The following is a 16,585-nucleotide window of genomic DNA, read 5'->3' as shown; positions in this document are numbered from 1 at the left end:
AGTATATTGATTTCAAAGTGTTCTGGTGCTACAGAGATAACAGTTATTTGGAAGTCTGATGTGCTATTAGGCATAATTACAAGTTCTGGCATAAATTTCTGACACATATGTGTGTATGTTTGTACATGATTCCAAGGGTCTTTATTACTGTTTGTTGATATGGCAGAGGCATTTCGCAGACCCAGTCCATGTGTGTTTGATCACAATATTGCAGAGAATTGGAGAGTATTTGAGCAGGAATATGATATTTTCATACAAGTGGCTTTTTCTGATAAAGATGCACATATGGGGGCATTTATTTTCCTTAACCTAGCAGGGTCAGAAGCCATTGAGAGTGTTCATTTGTGTATGCACCAGCAGTATATGCAGGAGAAGGGGAGAACCACCATATTGTTGTACAAGCTGAATCAAGGGAGGACCCTGAGTGGTTGAAACAAATCTGGAGAAATATGTAACCCCCAGATAAATGTTACATTGAAGAGGTGCCTATTTTATGCAGGAGACCAAAAGCCAGGAGAAACTTTTGCAGTTTATATTACTGACTTGAGAAACAAAGCTAAAACATGCAGGTTTAGTGATTTGAAAGACAATTTGATAAAAGACAGGCTTGTATGTGGTGTTAACAATGCTGCAATGAGAACGATTTTGCTTTGTGACAGTGATTTAACATTGAGCAAAGCTATAGAGATTTGTCAGATACACGAGCTTACAGAAAGGCACACAAATATGCTTGCAAGTGATAAGAGCATGGTTTCAGCACCTTCTTGAGCAAATGTAGACAGCATGCAGTACGTGGCTAACAGAAACAGGCCTAAGCACATGGCAGCTGCAGCCCCTGTAGGATTTCCAGGGAGAGCCTGTAATTTTCAATCAAGTTCCAAGACTAGCTTAGTAAAATGGACATGCTCAGTGCAGCATAAGTGTGAGTCAGCAAAACCCAAGTCAAGTCTTATTGTTAACTGTTGTAATTGTGGTGCCAATCATGAATCTAAAAGGGAAAAGTGCTTAGCATTTGGTCAGCGATGCCACAAGTATAAAAAATGGAACCACTTTCAAATGTTTTGTAAATCAAGCAAGCCTCATTCATTTATTAAAAAAGTTCATTCAAAAAACAAGTTGATCATATAGAAAGCTGAAACTCTACTTTTTCTGTAGATGGTGCATCAGTGGTTGGTGAAAAGGTTAATGCAGTAGATTTGTTGGCAAAGAAGGAAGTGTTTGGTACTGTCCTTATCAATGATAAACCCAAGAAGCTCAAAGTAGACAGTGCTTCAAAGTGCAATGTTAAGTCAGCAAGAGCATTTGCTAGAGAAAGAGCTGGTGAACAACTTAATTTGTCCAGTTGTGCAAAGCTTGTTGCTTATGGAGGTGAAGAGATTCAAACCGAAGGCTTAGTAGTGCTTTCATGCTATTCAGCTGGGAAGAGTTACAGCTTGCAATTTTATTGTAGTCAGACGACCTGTGCAGTCATTATTAGGTCTTAGAGACAGTTTAAGAATGAAACTGCTTTCCTTTACCAAAGAAGTCCATCATGCAAGCACACGTCCTAGTTTCACCAATGCTATTTTCTCAGAGTATGCTGATATTTTTGAAGACGAGCTAGGAAAACTTCCAGTTATGTACTCCATGAAGTTAGACCTAGAGGTCAGTCCAGTGGTTAAACTAGGGAGAAAAGTTCCGATAGCTATGCAGGACAAAGTCAAGGTCCAGTTAGATAAAATGGTGTAACAAGGTGTGATTTGTCCAGTCACAGAACCAAATGAATGGGTATCTTCCATGGTAGTTGCTCATAAGAGAAGTTAGATGAAATCAGAATATGTATTGACCCAAGAGACTTAAAGCATTAAAGGGGCTGCACCATCCTATGCAGTCGAGGAGGTTGCTACCCTCATGCCAAATGCCAGATATTTCTGTCTTAGATGCAGAGAGTTCATTTTGGCAAGTAATGCTTCATCTCAGATCTTCACTACTGACTACATTCAGTACCCCATTTGGTAGATACAGATTTCACAGAATGCCTTTTGGAATAAATTCTGCCAGTGAAGTCTTTCAGTGTGCAATGGAGCAAATTTTTTCAGGTTATCCATGTGCTATAATAGTAGATGATTTACTAGTCGGAGGTAATGGTGAAGCATGACAGAAACCTCAGGAAAATTCTGGACAGAGCACGTGAAGTGACCCTAAAACTCAATCCTCTGAAATGTAAATTCAGGCTACCAGAAGTTACTTATGTAGGTCATTTATTTACCAGTATAGGCTTATGACCAGACCCTTCCAAACAGCCATTCTTGAGATGCCAACTCCAGAAAATGTCCAAGCCTTACAGCATTTCCTTGGTATGGTTAACTATTTAGGCAAGTTTATACCGGACTTCAGTGAATTATCAGTGCCTTTAAGAGAGTGTGTTGTAACTTTAAGAAGCATTTCAAAGTGAGGGCACATGCATATAAATAGAGAGTATGTGAAGGCAGCAGTGCCATTTTGAGAGAACAGCCAGAGTGTTAACATGTATGCGTGCATTGTCAGTCTGTTTATGTTTAACTTACTAAGCCTCAATCCTGATGTGTTTGTATATAATAAAATTGCTTGAACTGAACCCACAAGTGTTTGTCTGTTTTATCCTGACCGGACATGCGAAAGACTCTTTGCTGCTGTTTTCTATAATTTGCTCTATTATAATTAGTTATTGGAGTTTAACTGTTTATATAATCTTTATTTTCATCAAGTAATTTTATTTCACCGTACAGTGGTGATAAGATTTAATTTCTTATATCTAGGATGCACTGATTAATGCAGTTACATCTATAATGCTATGTCTTCTGGGAACTCACTGATTAACTATGTTAAATTGTATACGTTCTCATAATTCAGATGGAACCACTCCTCTTTCTTCATCCTACCTCTTCCACTATTTGTCATGCCATATTACATAGGTTTAAATCACCCAGTATTTTTTCACTTTTCAGACTTAAATGCATTTATTAGAATCACAGCCTTACCTGCTCACTGCATTCTCTGCACCACACACGTTTACTAATACATCTTCTTCCCTTTTATGTATTTTTTTACCATCTTTAATATAAAATGTAAATCCACTAATGGTCAAGCTCCTGTTGGAATGAATTTGTGGCCATTTACCATAATTAAATGAAGTCCTCTTTGGTTTCGGCAATATTCTTAAAATGTAACTATTTCTTTGCCTTGGTTTTTTTTTTTTTTTGTAGAATTCTTACAAAACTTTTTTTTTTTTCAGAAGTCTGAAAAACACAGAAAAGCAAACATACATATTTGGAAGGAATTTCATGGCATAATTCATGGGCCTGTTAGCAATTATTGTACTGAATTACAATACAAACATTTTTACATAAAATAATTTTACTGTAGAAGTTCTAAATAACTATTTACAATATGTACATATTTTCCATAAATATATTTATTCTATTAAAAAAAATATTTCATTCATTTGATGTGGCATTTATTGTTATATATTTCCAAAATTGATGTTTTTGGCCAGAATTAGATTTTTGTCTTTTCATTTTATTTTTCCAATTTATTATTCTCATTTCTTTAAACAATTGACTTCCTGAAGAAGCAGTAAAATTGTGTAAATGTGGGACTTGGTTCTTTTAACCAGTTTCTTATTTTTCTTTCTATAGTTAATATGGTCAAAAAGGCAATAATTATTAGCATTTAGATCTGCTGATATTGGAATTTTATACAAATCATATTTTGCATCTTAAATTTGCCTGTCTGTGATGGTTTACTAAATAATTCCATTCACTCTCAATAACTTCCAAGTTTTTGTATAATCTATAAAAATATGTTTCCCAATCTGTATCTGACGTTTCTTTACATTTCCAGCATATACAAAGTGATTTTATTTTTTATGGTTATAGCTATTCTGTGTGGAAAATGTTCTGCTTAACAATTCCCATGTATATATTCACCAAAACAATGAGATTATGATATACCTAATAGATCTATACATAATTTTTTTGTTTTAAAGTAAAAAAACAATTATTTTTAAGTATTTTTCTAATTATCTACTGAGTATAACTCTTATTCTCTTGTCATATAATATAGATTTATTATGACTGTCTGTATAAGTTATTTCATTTATGTACTGCAATAATTTTGATTTTAAGATGGATTATAAAAGCTTTTGAGTTCCCTTAAATTATGTATTCTCTTTTGACTTGTACAGTTAACCAACATCTTTGATATTATATCCTCCTGCTATTTTCTTTTTGATATTTATTCCATCCATACAAGAGTACAGTTCTCTTTCTCATGTAACAGTTTTCATTTGCTGATTCTAACATGTCTTCATTCCTAATGGAGCTAGTGAATAACCATTTTTTTAATTCAATGCATTTTGTAGTTATAGTTTTAAATAGACTTTAGTATATTTTGAAGATATTTGAGTCAAATAGATTGGTTATATTATACTGAAAGTAATTTAATAATAATGACCAAAATTCATTGAATGCACTTCATTTAACTTATTTTGGATTTAACATTATACAGATGCAAATATATTTTCCAGTTAGCCTCATTCAGTATATAACAGTTTCAAAACTAGAAGATAAAATAGCTTTCTATATCCAGAAATCCTAACACTCCATCATTTGACTTTTTTTTTTAATAGTTTTTTTATAAGCTATTATTGGCTTATTAGGATACCACAACAAGGTTATCATTTGTTCCTAATCTCAGTTTAAGGGGCATTAAAGCTGATGTTTGAATAAAATATAAGATAGTTGGTAATAATATTATAATCACTAATAAACTGCCTCCAAATGTTTTAAAAAGGTGTTTCTACCATCTGACTGATTTAGTTCCTGAGTAATTTTATGTTTGTTTCTATTACTTTCTCTATAGTTGATACTAGGGTTATTCCCAAGTAATTTATTCTTTCATCAATATCTATATTTTTCTTTAAAAATATATATAATTAACTTCCAGGTTCATAATTATCCATTTTGCCTTATTACTATAGATTTCAGTCCAGAAATATCACTAAAGTTTTTAATTTTATCCCTTACTTCTTGAAAGGAATATTCTGTACTGGGAAATGTTAGTATATATCATCTGTGAAGAGTACTACCTTTGATGTGCATCGATTCATAAGACCCATTATAACTGTATGACATCTTATAACATTAGCCAACAGATCCATAGCTAAAGCAAAAAATACAGATGATACTCCTTGTCTAGTGCCACATTTAATGTTTATTGCTTTGGAGAGATAAAGGCCTAGCTTAACATAGGCTATTATTATAAAGAATCTGTAAACCATTTATGAATGCTTGAGGAAAGTTATATTTTAATAAATAAAGATACATTTAAAGAAGTGTTCATATGTATTTACTAGGCTAACAACCACATGGGCATTTTTAAGCTTAGCCATGCATCCCAAATCTCAGACAAGTTCTGATACCCTTGATAAGTGTAAGCATGGGCCTGGGAGATGAACCATTTGCAGGTTACCTGTGTCCATTAGAGACATAGTAGCCAAACCAGGGATGAATTTCCAGTTTCCTATCCAATTGTGCACTTGAATTGGGTTAGAGAGGAACTCTGCTTCACATGGATGGGTAGCCTGTTCCATAGATGGGGTAGGCTTTGGGATACATAAATAGCTCTCTAGCAGGTCCTGTTTATATTACAGGCAAGGTTTAAGTCTTTAGAATGGTTAATTCTGGTGCTGTTTGTTTTGTGGATATGCAGGAGGTCCATCAGTGTGGGGGTCTGACAATGCCCTGTATGCCAGGCATACATCTCCCCTCCAAAGCCTGTATGAGACAGAATACAGGGATAGGATCTTGAGGTGGTCTGCATTGGACATATTACTTACACCCTGTATTCTTTTAGTGAGGAACTTCTCTGGATGTTCCAATTGTGGATATGCCTTTTTAGGCATTGCACTCAATGAGAGGTCTGATGAATGCCGAATACAGTGGAACAATGACTTCCTTGGACTTAGATGCCATACCTTTGTTTATAAGTTGTGCAGCACAGAACAATTTCCTCACCACTGTAGACACATGATGATCAAAGGCTAGATTATTATCTGTGTTTGTCCCCAAGTCCCTGACCACTGGGCCAACTCTAAGTGATATGTTCTCAATATGACAGTTACCAGGGATGGATGACTTTTCAAAGGATACTATTATGCATTTCTTGGTATTTAGTTTTAATCCATGGCTCTGACACCAGTTGTTTTGTCTGTGTCAGCCCCTCCTGGAAAATGTGCGTGTCAGTGTGAATTTTAATGACTGCTCCTAATCTGCAATCTGCAATTTTTTTTTCAGCCAGAGACCACTGACATTGCCCTTGACTTCTGAGAAGTAAATACCAAAAAGGAGCAGTCCAAGAACTGATCCCCAAGGGACTCCACTTGTGACTGGCCTCTTTGTAGAGGTGGACTCCCCAATTCTGACTTCCTGGGTCCTGTCAGCCAGTTGGCTATCCACTGGGTGACATACGGGTTTGTACCTAATCTCTTGAGTTTGTCAACAATTGTGTCAAATACCTTGGCCAGGTCAAAGTAGGCAGTGTCAATGATTTTGCCTTCATCCATTGCTTTGGTGACCTTCTCAAAGAAGTCCACCAGGTTGAGTAGGCATGATCTGCCCTCGATGAGACAAAACTGGATTGAGTATAGTGTCTGGAAATATACTATACCTCTGTTGATCATCTCCATGATAATTCTTTCCATGGCTTTACATATAAGACTCGTGAGACTTATGGGTCTGTAGTTTCCAGAGTCTGTAGATGGCCCACCTTTGTGCAGAGCGATCACTGTTGCTTTTCCCCATTCATGAGGCATGAAGCCCATTTGGAGATTACAGTTAAATAATAATTCCAGAGGCCTGATAGGTTATGTTTCATGCTATTTAGAAGGCATCCTGGGATATTGTCTGGGCCCATTGATGCAGTGTTCTTGGCCTTAGAGAGAGCATTAAGGACCTCTTCCTTATTGACAGTAGGGGGAGTTCTATTTGATGATATTTCCTGAGGGAAGGTTGAGGGGGGGAGAGGGGTAAAGTTGGAGCTGAATTAATCAGCCAGGAGGTTTGCTATATCTTCTAGCTCAGTATAGGTGGCTCCATTTACAATGAGCTCTGCACACAATTGTGATTTGCCTTTGAGGTTGCGGACATAGCTAAAGAATGCTTTGTGGTTGTCCTTGGCCTGGGAGGGCAATTACCTCAAATTTGACTTTGGTAGACTATTTGTTCTCGGAGTTGCTTGTTTAGTTTGATGAGTGATTTTATCCTGCTGGGTGCTGCCTCCTAATTTTTGCCATGATTTTCTTCCACCTGTTACATAGCAGATTGATTTTGTGATTCCACCAGGGTGGCTTGTTTTTTTGAGTTCTGTACTTATTTCTGGTGTGTACAGTTGCCTCTATGCAGCTATTAATATACTTGTACAGGGTTTCTGTGAACAGTTCTGCATAAGCAGATGTGTTCTCAGGGTTTATGGAGGCTTGAAATGTTGCCAGGTTCTCACTTAATAGCAGGAGGGTAGCCTTAGAATAGTTCCTGAATATTACAGGTATAGCTGGGGGTCCAGGTTTTATTTTTACTTCAAAGGAGACCAGTTTGTGGTCTGACCTTACCAGGGAAGGCATTACAGTATGGGGTGTGAAGTAGTCTCCCATATTAGTGAGGACCAGATCCCATTATGGTTGCACCCCTGGTTGGTGCATTGATTATCTGGTCCAGGGAGTTTGTGTTTCCAAAATCCAGGAATCTGTGTATGTATGTTTGGTGTCATGTAGGATTCCCAGTTAATAGTGTGGTAATTAAAATTGCCCATGAATATGGTATTGGGTTGGATGGTCAGTATTTCTAATAAGTTTAAATACATGGTATGGGTTTTCCTGGGTCACAGAGGAGGACCTATAGCTTGCAAGAAAGTGGTACTGGATTTTACCTATGGTGGTTTGAACATGGAGCACCTCAAGTCCATTGTCCTGTTTGATCAGCCTTAAAGTAGATTTATTTTTAATGTAAATAGAGACACCTCTTTTAGTTCCTGCCTGTGAAATAGCTGGCCTAAATGTGTGGAAGGCATTATAACATTTCACTGTTGGTATGCTCTCAGCAACTTTAAACCATGTCTCAGTGACTGCACAAATGTCACCATTCTGTAGGGTAAAGAGAGCTTCTAGGGAATGGAATTTTTTGTTTAGACTTTGTGTTGAGCAGTAATACCTTTAGATTTTCTTGGTTTTGATTTGCTGTGTAGGAAGTACTTTCCATTTGGCATTGCCTAAAACAGCCACTATGGGGAAGACAACGTTTTAGCTAATATTCAAAAGCCTAGAGGGGAGAGGTATAGACCATCCCTAGTAAAGCAGCATGGTCTGTTGACCATCTCCTTCCATGCTAACAAATATCGCACCCCCATAGAATGACATCAGAATCTTAGCCAATTATTAAAGTCAATCATGTTTTGTTCGTATTGTAGCATCATCCTTGGAGAAGGTAAAATGCTGCTCACTGCTAGGCTCACACCAGCCTAAGACACATATTCCAAGAGTTCCATGATGTCTCTCTTCATATAGTCTAGGGAGGTCTGTCTCAGGTCATGTACTCCCACATGTACTACGACTGAGTCATATTGGTAATTGTGGTCCATTGACCTGAGTGCATGCATAATGTGGAGGATCCTGGTCCCTGATAAGCAACTAACTTTCTCCTTACTCAGCCTGGTGAGGGACATCAGTGTGTCTCATGATGGAGTCTTCAATGACTAGAATGCTGGATTGTGTGGTGACTTGCCTTATGGGCTTAGAGGTAGAGGCTCCATGAGATATAGTTCTGTGTGTTGATGTGGGTGCTGCTTTGAAAGAGTGCATTTGGTGCTGCTGAGGATATTTGTTATGTGTACTTCTTCTAGGAGGTCTTTGTGGTTTAGGAAGGTTACATGCAAGTGCATAAGCATATGTTGGTCAATATGTCTGTTTTGAACTGTGCATGATGGGTGCAGGTTGTGTACTACTGACAACCTTATTGACATTAGGAGTACTTTTATGTGAGAGCTTTGTGACATTGTGTAAATACATTTCTCACATACCATATCAGTTTGAGAATTAACTGGTTGTCAGTAAATATGAGGCAATTCCTACATTGCCTCAGGATGCCCATATCCACCAAGCCAGTAACGGAGACAGTAGGAAAGTTCATATCCAGGGCAACATACCCTTTTTTGTTGATTAGACAGTTGGAAGTGGGAATATCAATCACTGTCAGGAGTATCCAATTTGTAACTAGGTTTTGGAGAAATTTCAATTGTGCTTTTACAGGAAAAATTTCACTCAAGGTGTGTCAGTCTGTACAGAGCACTGCCCAACACTTGAGGGAAAACTAATAAGTAGACCTGAAAATTTTATGATGAAGTATTTAGGCAGATATTCTGAAGATAGAAACAAATCAAGCAGTACTTACTGAAAAATAATTGGCTTATCAAGAATGATGAAAAGAGGGAAGTTCAATGAATGTAATTTATTTTTAAAAATGTCCAGGATCTTTAAGTGTGTAATGATATCTAACTTGCATACTTTTGTCTTTTTATAAATAAAGCAGTGGTTCTTTCCTATGGTGTTTCAATTCCCACTGACAGCTGTAACAGACATATAAAAAAAACTGAAATGTAATGGTTTTGTAGCATTCCAGGTTTATTAAAGTTATACTGTTGACTGATTAGTGGAAACTGGTTCTAAACTGTACATTTTATGGAGGACTATACGAAGTGTGAGATTCAGTTCTGAGAGGAATCTATGAGGAAAGGGGGAAATACAGAGATACTTGCAGTCCTGGAATTAGTACACATTCCCTCTATTTACATTTAAATTCTCACTGTTCTGATGATCACATGTAGGGCAGGAGGGAACACAATGTATTCAACATAAGGAATCCATTTTATGAAGTAGAATGAGGAATGATTTATGAGGTGCAGGAGAGGAATTCTGTGAAGAAATTTATAAGGTGCATAAATGTAATGGAGACTGCAACAATGATCAAAGTATTGGAATCTGAAAGGAATAAGGCAATGATGCCGTCTATCCCCAACATGCTTCATAGTGGTTATGGATAATTTAATGGTAAAAGTTAAAAAGGTAATTGAGGGGAGAGAGGAAGAATACTTTTGGGAAGAGTTTCCTGTTTGCAGATCACTGTTTGTCATTGGCACAGGATGTGAACAAGCTACTGTTGATTCTAAGGGTGTTCATAGATTATGGCAGGGGGTCAGGTGTAGGACTGAACAGAAAGAAACTGATGCCAATGGATGTGAAGGAGGTGTGAGGGATCTAGTGCTATGGAACCACTAAAGTGCTGAGAATTAAGTTAAATTGGGAATGAGAAGTAGTACAAAGAAGTGAGCAAGAATCTGTGAAGATGAAGCAGAAGGGTCTAGGTAGTGATGAAATGAATAATGGGAATCAAGCTGAATAGTGCTACCCTGATTATTTACTTAATGAGAAACATCTCAACAAAGTATGAGAACAGTTGGGTAGCTAATATCTAGCACTTGTTTGATATTTTCATTTGAAGGACAAGAGAAAGTCAGGATGCCAACTGTGAAGGGCTATTTGGTGGTCGTGGATACAGCTCTGGTTATTAGGGATAGGAGAAATGAGGTCTTGATTTACAAAAGTAAGATGCATTGGGAAAGGTTTTGCCGAGAGGGGTGGACAGGAGGAATAACAATGATCATGCTTAGAAAGAGTGAAAATTAGTGTTTTCAGAAAGATGTAAAAGGGGCAGGAAGAAGAGGTGATGTGAATATAAGAAATATGGGGGAATGAATAAAGTGGGATAATGCTGAAAGATGATGAGCACAGAAAAGTATGAAACTGATAGATGTTTACATAAAGAAGTCAATGTGGATGATGGTAGAGATATGAGAGAAGTGTGGTTTAAAGATGAAGAAAACTGAAGGATAGTGCAGATGAGGTGCTAGTGAAAGAAGTAAATGGGGGGAATAACTACAAGTGTGGAAGTGGTTAGGAAAACAGATATGTTTAAGAATAGAGACAAAATTATCTGGAGTACAGAACATGAGAGGGAGCAATGTGAAAGTTATGGGTAGAATGAGGATGATTTAAACAGAAGCAGAAGCAAATAACATTGTAGTGAAAAGGCAGATGGTGATGAAGGTGGCCAAAAAACTGCAGAATCTACAACTGAAAGTGTTACATATATGGTAAAAAAGGGAATGGTTGAAGAAATGTGCTGGAGATGTAGAAAGGGAGAGGCGCTATATATTGCAGTTGCTCTGGAGAATTATTCCTGGGTGAAGGACAACAGTATAGGATCCGGATGAATGCTTATAAGAACATTTTATAAGAACATTTTTGAGGAAATGATGTATATGATGATTGGAGATATTTTGACATTCCTGATATAAGGTGGGAAAGATGTGACGGAGGACTGAAGCAGCAGTGTTCCTGAAGGAAATGGACATCACTATCAGTCCCCTTCTTCCCACTTTTCTCCGTGGGGTTGGTGTGTTGTATCAACTATCATCACTTCTCTCAATTCAGAGCCACTCTTCCACCTTCTTTGAAACTCATGCCTGACTTGCAGATTCTTTCTCTTGCATTCCACCCATCTCTTTACTCAGTATCTTAATTTCCTGTTGCATTATTCCTGTCTTTCCAAAATCTTCTTTACTAAATCTTCTATTTTCTAGGACATGTGACTGATCCACACTACTCCGCTCTCCTTGACCTTTCCAAAAATTGGGGACACACACTTTGGATGCTGCTTATGTGATATCCTCATTTCTGTGTCTTCAACAGTGGGCATGCCTGTACTTGTCTCAGACACAGCTCCATCTCCTCAAGCTTCCACATCTACTCAGCCTTAAATGCCCAGGTTTCTGTGCCAAACAGAAGCACTGGTTGCACCACTGTTTTACAGTTAGAGGGGTGAAGAATGAAGTTGGAAGTACAGGTAAGCTTTAGGGAGATAGATGATAAAAGAGGGTTAATATAAGGTATACTGTAGGAAATGCACCAGCTTGTTTGAGAGACTGTGTGTGTGTTCTACATTCTTTTATTAAGGAACACTTATAAGTAGATAGAATGTGGTTAAGGATGCATTTTTACATATATTGAAATAATGTTAAAATAACCAGTAAAAAGATTAAAAGCAAAAATCCGAAAGTAATTACAGTGCTAGTTTCTAAACTGTTTGAATAGATCTTTTGCCGGCTCTTGCAAACTGCACTTTATAATCACATGCTTGCTCCATGCATGAGTCTGCTTTTGAAGGAACAAGTTTTAATTGTGAATGAATTAATTTGTACATTAACACTGTTTTCAAAAAGGATATTGTTTTTATCATTTTGCATATTATAGTTTCTTTAATTAACTCTGTTTTATTTAATTTTCAGTCTCTTGGACATTTATTATTTGAACCAGACAATGGTACCAGAAGTAGCACTTCTGGAGAAGTATCACCTTCCGAACCAACAAATGTAGCTGCACTTCCCTCTATACCAGAAAATCAACCACTGTAAATCTTTACTAGCTACAAGCCTGAGGAGACAAACTACTGTGAAGATGTAGACGTGCCTCTCTCCTTAAATGAATGACAAATATGCAAGATTTTTCTCTGCAGTTATTTTGAACACTTTATTGCTAGCAGTGCTAATGATAACAGGACTCTCCTTTACCTTCTGGTTACCACAGCTATGCAGGATTTTTTTTTCAGTGTTGCTAATGATTATAAATTACCTTGGAATGAAGGACTTCTTGAAAATGAATACTTCTGCAGTTGCACAGCTTTTATCCTTACACTGTCTTTCTTGACCCTCCCCACACTACCCCAAGTATCAAAGTAAAATTGTTTATTGGAGTTTCCTGCAGTGCACAAAAATAGTCTCTCCTCTTAGGTCAGAGAACAGCACATTTATTTTGCTTTTGAGCCATCTAGACTAATTTCTCATAATACACAATATTGTATCCCACTGCTTTTCTGTAGGAATTTAGACAGCCAGCTGCATTGAATGTTACAGATGTTTGTGGATTAATGCATAATGTAATATTTGCTACAGCGCTACAGAACACACAAATAATTATGTATCTCTAAACATGTCAGATCAGAAATTATATACTTAGCATTTCTGCAGCAAAAAAAGAGCAATGCAGTTTTCACTACTATATTTATTTACTGCTGTGAAAGAGGTTGTGCACAAAACTGAAGAATAACACTTTTTCATATGTTTTCCTACAGCTCAGGATGGTGTTTGTTTAGCTTTTTCATTGTTAAATATGGAGTTGAACAATGGAATATCCTTGATGAGGACAATGGAATATGCTTGATGAGAAGGGGCATAAAATGAGAGTGCCCCAAGCTGACCTTTGCACACTGTGCTCAAGTGTTATTAAATGTGTCACAGCCTACTTAAAAATGTCCATATAACAAAGGGAGGTAAATGCATCAGAATCAGCAATACATTTAAAAATGAAATTTTTAAAGTTTTGCAAGTTCAACTACAGCTACTGGATACATTGGGCATAAATAAAACTAGCATAACCTCTGTGCAATAAAGGGTAAAATTAAAAGTTTTTACTGCAAAGCCATAACACTGCCGAATGCTGTACTTTGTGGAAAAGTTGCATCAAAAATATTTATTCATTTATTTATATTTGTTAACTGGGTAGAGTCTGACTGGGCAAGTAGTTTGTTTTTAGTGGAGACACAGGGAGATAAGCTCCATAATAGTACAAAAAGATTACAAAAAAAATTTTAAAAGATTTACAAACAATATACAAAAAGTTTGACAGTTGCCAACAATCACTGTTTGCAAAAAGGGGAATGTAAAACAGAAAACATTACATTTCTTAAGCCTTACAACAGACAGTAATATGAAACTCATTAGATATATAACTAAAAAACATTGTGGTATTTTCATTTGGTAGAAGTAAGACAAGAAGATAGCAGAATAGAAAACATTTGATTGAAGGCATGAAAAACTAGTCAGGAGTATTACAGGAGCATAGCCATTGTTGAGTAAGGTATTCCCCTTTAGGAGTTTTTTGAAGCTATGATCTGTATTTTTTAAGATATTCTGGGGTAATAGGTTCTACTGTTTCGCTACTTTGAAGGAGAAGAGAGAGTCACCAAAGTAATTATTGGATTTTGTAACCTTGAGTATAAGTTTATCTGATGATCTAAGTGTCCTGAGGTTGGTATTTAGTTGCACTAGGTTGGAGAGTGCAGGGCAGTTTTCAGGTTTGCAGATGATGGGGTGGGCAGTGGTGAGCTGATTGAGTAATAACAGATTTGGAAATTTAAGCCAGTGTAATTTTTGAAGAACAAGGCAATGATGGGTCCTGTTGGGTATATTAGCAGCAGATTTTTCTAGTTTGTTATAGCAGGAATCAAGTAGATGTAAATCAGACTTGTGCAGGTTAGTGAAAAGTTGAAAACAGAGAAGAGTAGGATAGGATGTGGGATCTGGCTGTGGCTAGTATGGCATTTTGAGTAAGGTAAAGTTTGGCCCTATACAGAACATCAAGTTTGATGTGAACTTTCTTAATTGAGTGTGGTACGTGTTTATCGAATGTTAGGTTGTTGTCTGTTGTGACACCAAGTACTTTTGTTCGGTTAACTGGTTCTATTATAGTGTCATTAGTGGAGCAGATGGAGAGAGGAGGTGGTTTTGCTTTGGATTTCCTGTTAGAGAGATCATTAATTTTGTTTTGTTTGGGTTTAAGATGAGTTGAAGTTCATTTACATAATTTTCAAAATCTAGAAACAACTTTTGCAGTTTATCTTGGAGTTCTTGGGGTGTGGGAGCAGAGCAAATAAGAGTAGCATCATCAGCATATTGAATGATAGAAGCAGATTTAGTGGCAGTGTTTAGATTAATTGTGAATATAATGCAAAGGAGAGGACCAAGGATGGAACCCTGAGGAACCCCAACAGAGACTGGGAGGAGTGTGGAGAGTTTATTATCCCATGTGGTTGTCTGTATTAGTAAGGTAGCTAAAGAACCAGCTGAGAGCTGTAGAGTTGAGGTTGAAGGAGGCTAGAGTGTTGAGTAGTAGTTAGTGGGATTCCGTATCAAAAGCTTTGGACATATCAAGGAATATAGTAGAGACTAGTTGTGCATCGTTTTTGAGGAGGTTGGTGTAGTTAGTGAAACTTATGAGGGCTGTGGAGCCACTGTGTTTTGGACGGAAGCCATGCTGTGAACTAGATAAGAGGTTATTTGTAGTGAGGTGGTCTAGGAGCTGCTTATGGATACATTTCTCTAAGATTTTGGCTAGGGGAGAGAGAGAATGGCAATGGGCCAATAATTAGAGAGATCTTTAGATGGGCTTCCCTTGTGGAGGGGAATGAGGGGGTAATTTGGCTTTGGAGCAAGGTTATTAAGGATGTTGAGGAATGTATCATTAAAATATTGTACAGCTTGGTCTAGGTTGAGTGATTTTTAGACGTGACCAGATGCAGTTTTGAAGTAGCGACTTTAAGATGGTAGGGGAACATTTGCTTTTGTTGTGTATGTGTTTGAAAATGACATTACAGGGGGAGTGAATGCATTTCCTCAGAAGAAAGGTAGGGGAGTGATCACTGAAAGAATCAGAGAGGAACCCAGCCTGGTCGGCAAAGTTGGGCTTATTGGTTAGTATCAAGTCTAGAATAGATTATTTCTTAGTGTGTTTATCAATTCTAGTAGGGAGGTTTACAGTTTGGGTGACACTGAATAAATTGATAAAACTGGAGGGGTTTGTCAGATGAGCAAGATAGCCAGTCCAAGTTGAAATCACCTGGCACTATAGTTTCTTGATTGAAAGTAGAGGATGCCCAAGATAGAAGACTTTTAATGGCTGGTAGATTATTTCCTGGTGGTAGGTAGGAGGCAATAATTATGATGGTTTTATGTGGATTTACTTCAAATCTGGTAGTTAGAATTTCTGCTTCTGATAGATCTGGGAGAGTACAGATTAATTTTTCAATGTTAAGGACATTTTTATACATGATGACAATGCCTCCACCATGCTTCTTCAGCATATCTTGTCTAATAACATTATAACCACTAGTAAGTATTTCCTCATCTTTAGTGTGGGGTTTTAGCCATGTCTCTGTAAAAATTACTATTTCAGGAGTGTTGGTAGCTAGGGCTGCATGAAATTCAGTAGGGTTTTTTTGTGATACTTCTGAGGTTAAAATTAATTATGAGTAAGTCTGATTTGGAATTTCTTAGGGGAAGAAGGTGGAGGGTAGTATTAGCAGGTGTGGTGGGTGTTTTTGGGTGGGGTGGGAGTTGCTGTCTGGGTCCTAGGTTAGGATGCATGCCAGCTTGGAGTTTGACTTCCATTAGCAAGTGTAGAAGGAGAGAGAGTTTGAACTTGGATATTAGTCTATGAAAGAAATTGGATAGGAAGGAGGGTTGGAGGGTATGGACATATTTATAGTGGAAGAGCAATATGTTAGAGTTAGTGTAGAAGTTAGAACAGATGTGAAAATGAATATTTGGCTTTGTATGGTATGTAATAGTGAGGATTGTAGGAGAGGGGTAGTGTGTTATGTTTGATGTAATGAAGGTAGTGGAG

The 16,585-nt window shown here is 37.2% G+C and overlaps 1 protein-coding gene across 1 annotated transcript in view; it reads left to right on the top strand.

Annotated features, from left to right (window-relative positions):
• ANO7 (anoctamin 7) overlaps positions 1–13,600 on the top strand; it is a 1,683,969-nt gene extending 1,670,369 nt beyond the window's left edge. Inside the window, exon 24 of the mRNA XM_044070329.1 lies at positions 12,415–13,600. Within this exon, the coding sequence (XP_043926264.1) occupies positions 12,415–12,540 (126 nt within the window). The 3' untranslated portion in view covers positions 12,541–13,600. The remainder of the gene's footprint in view (positions 1–12,414) is intronic.
• Positions 13,601–16,585: the final 2,985 nt, after the last annotated feature.

This window comes from Protopterus annectens, chromosome 4.part1 (genome assembly GCF_019279795.1).
Source record: "Protopterus annectens isolate FY-2018-M chromosome 4.part1, PAN1.0, whole genome shotgun sequence".
Taxonomy (NCBI): domain Eukaryota; kingdom Metazoa; phylum Chordata; order Ceratodontiformes; family Protopteridae; genus Protopterus; species Protopterus annectens.
Note: the sequence above shows the minus strand (reverse complement) of the source record. Positions and strands in the feature narration are given on the sequence as shown.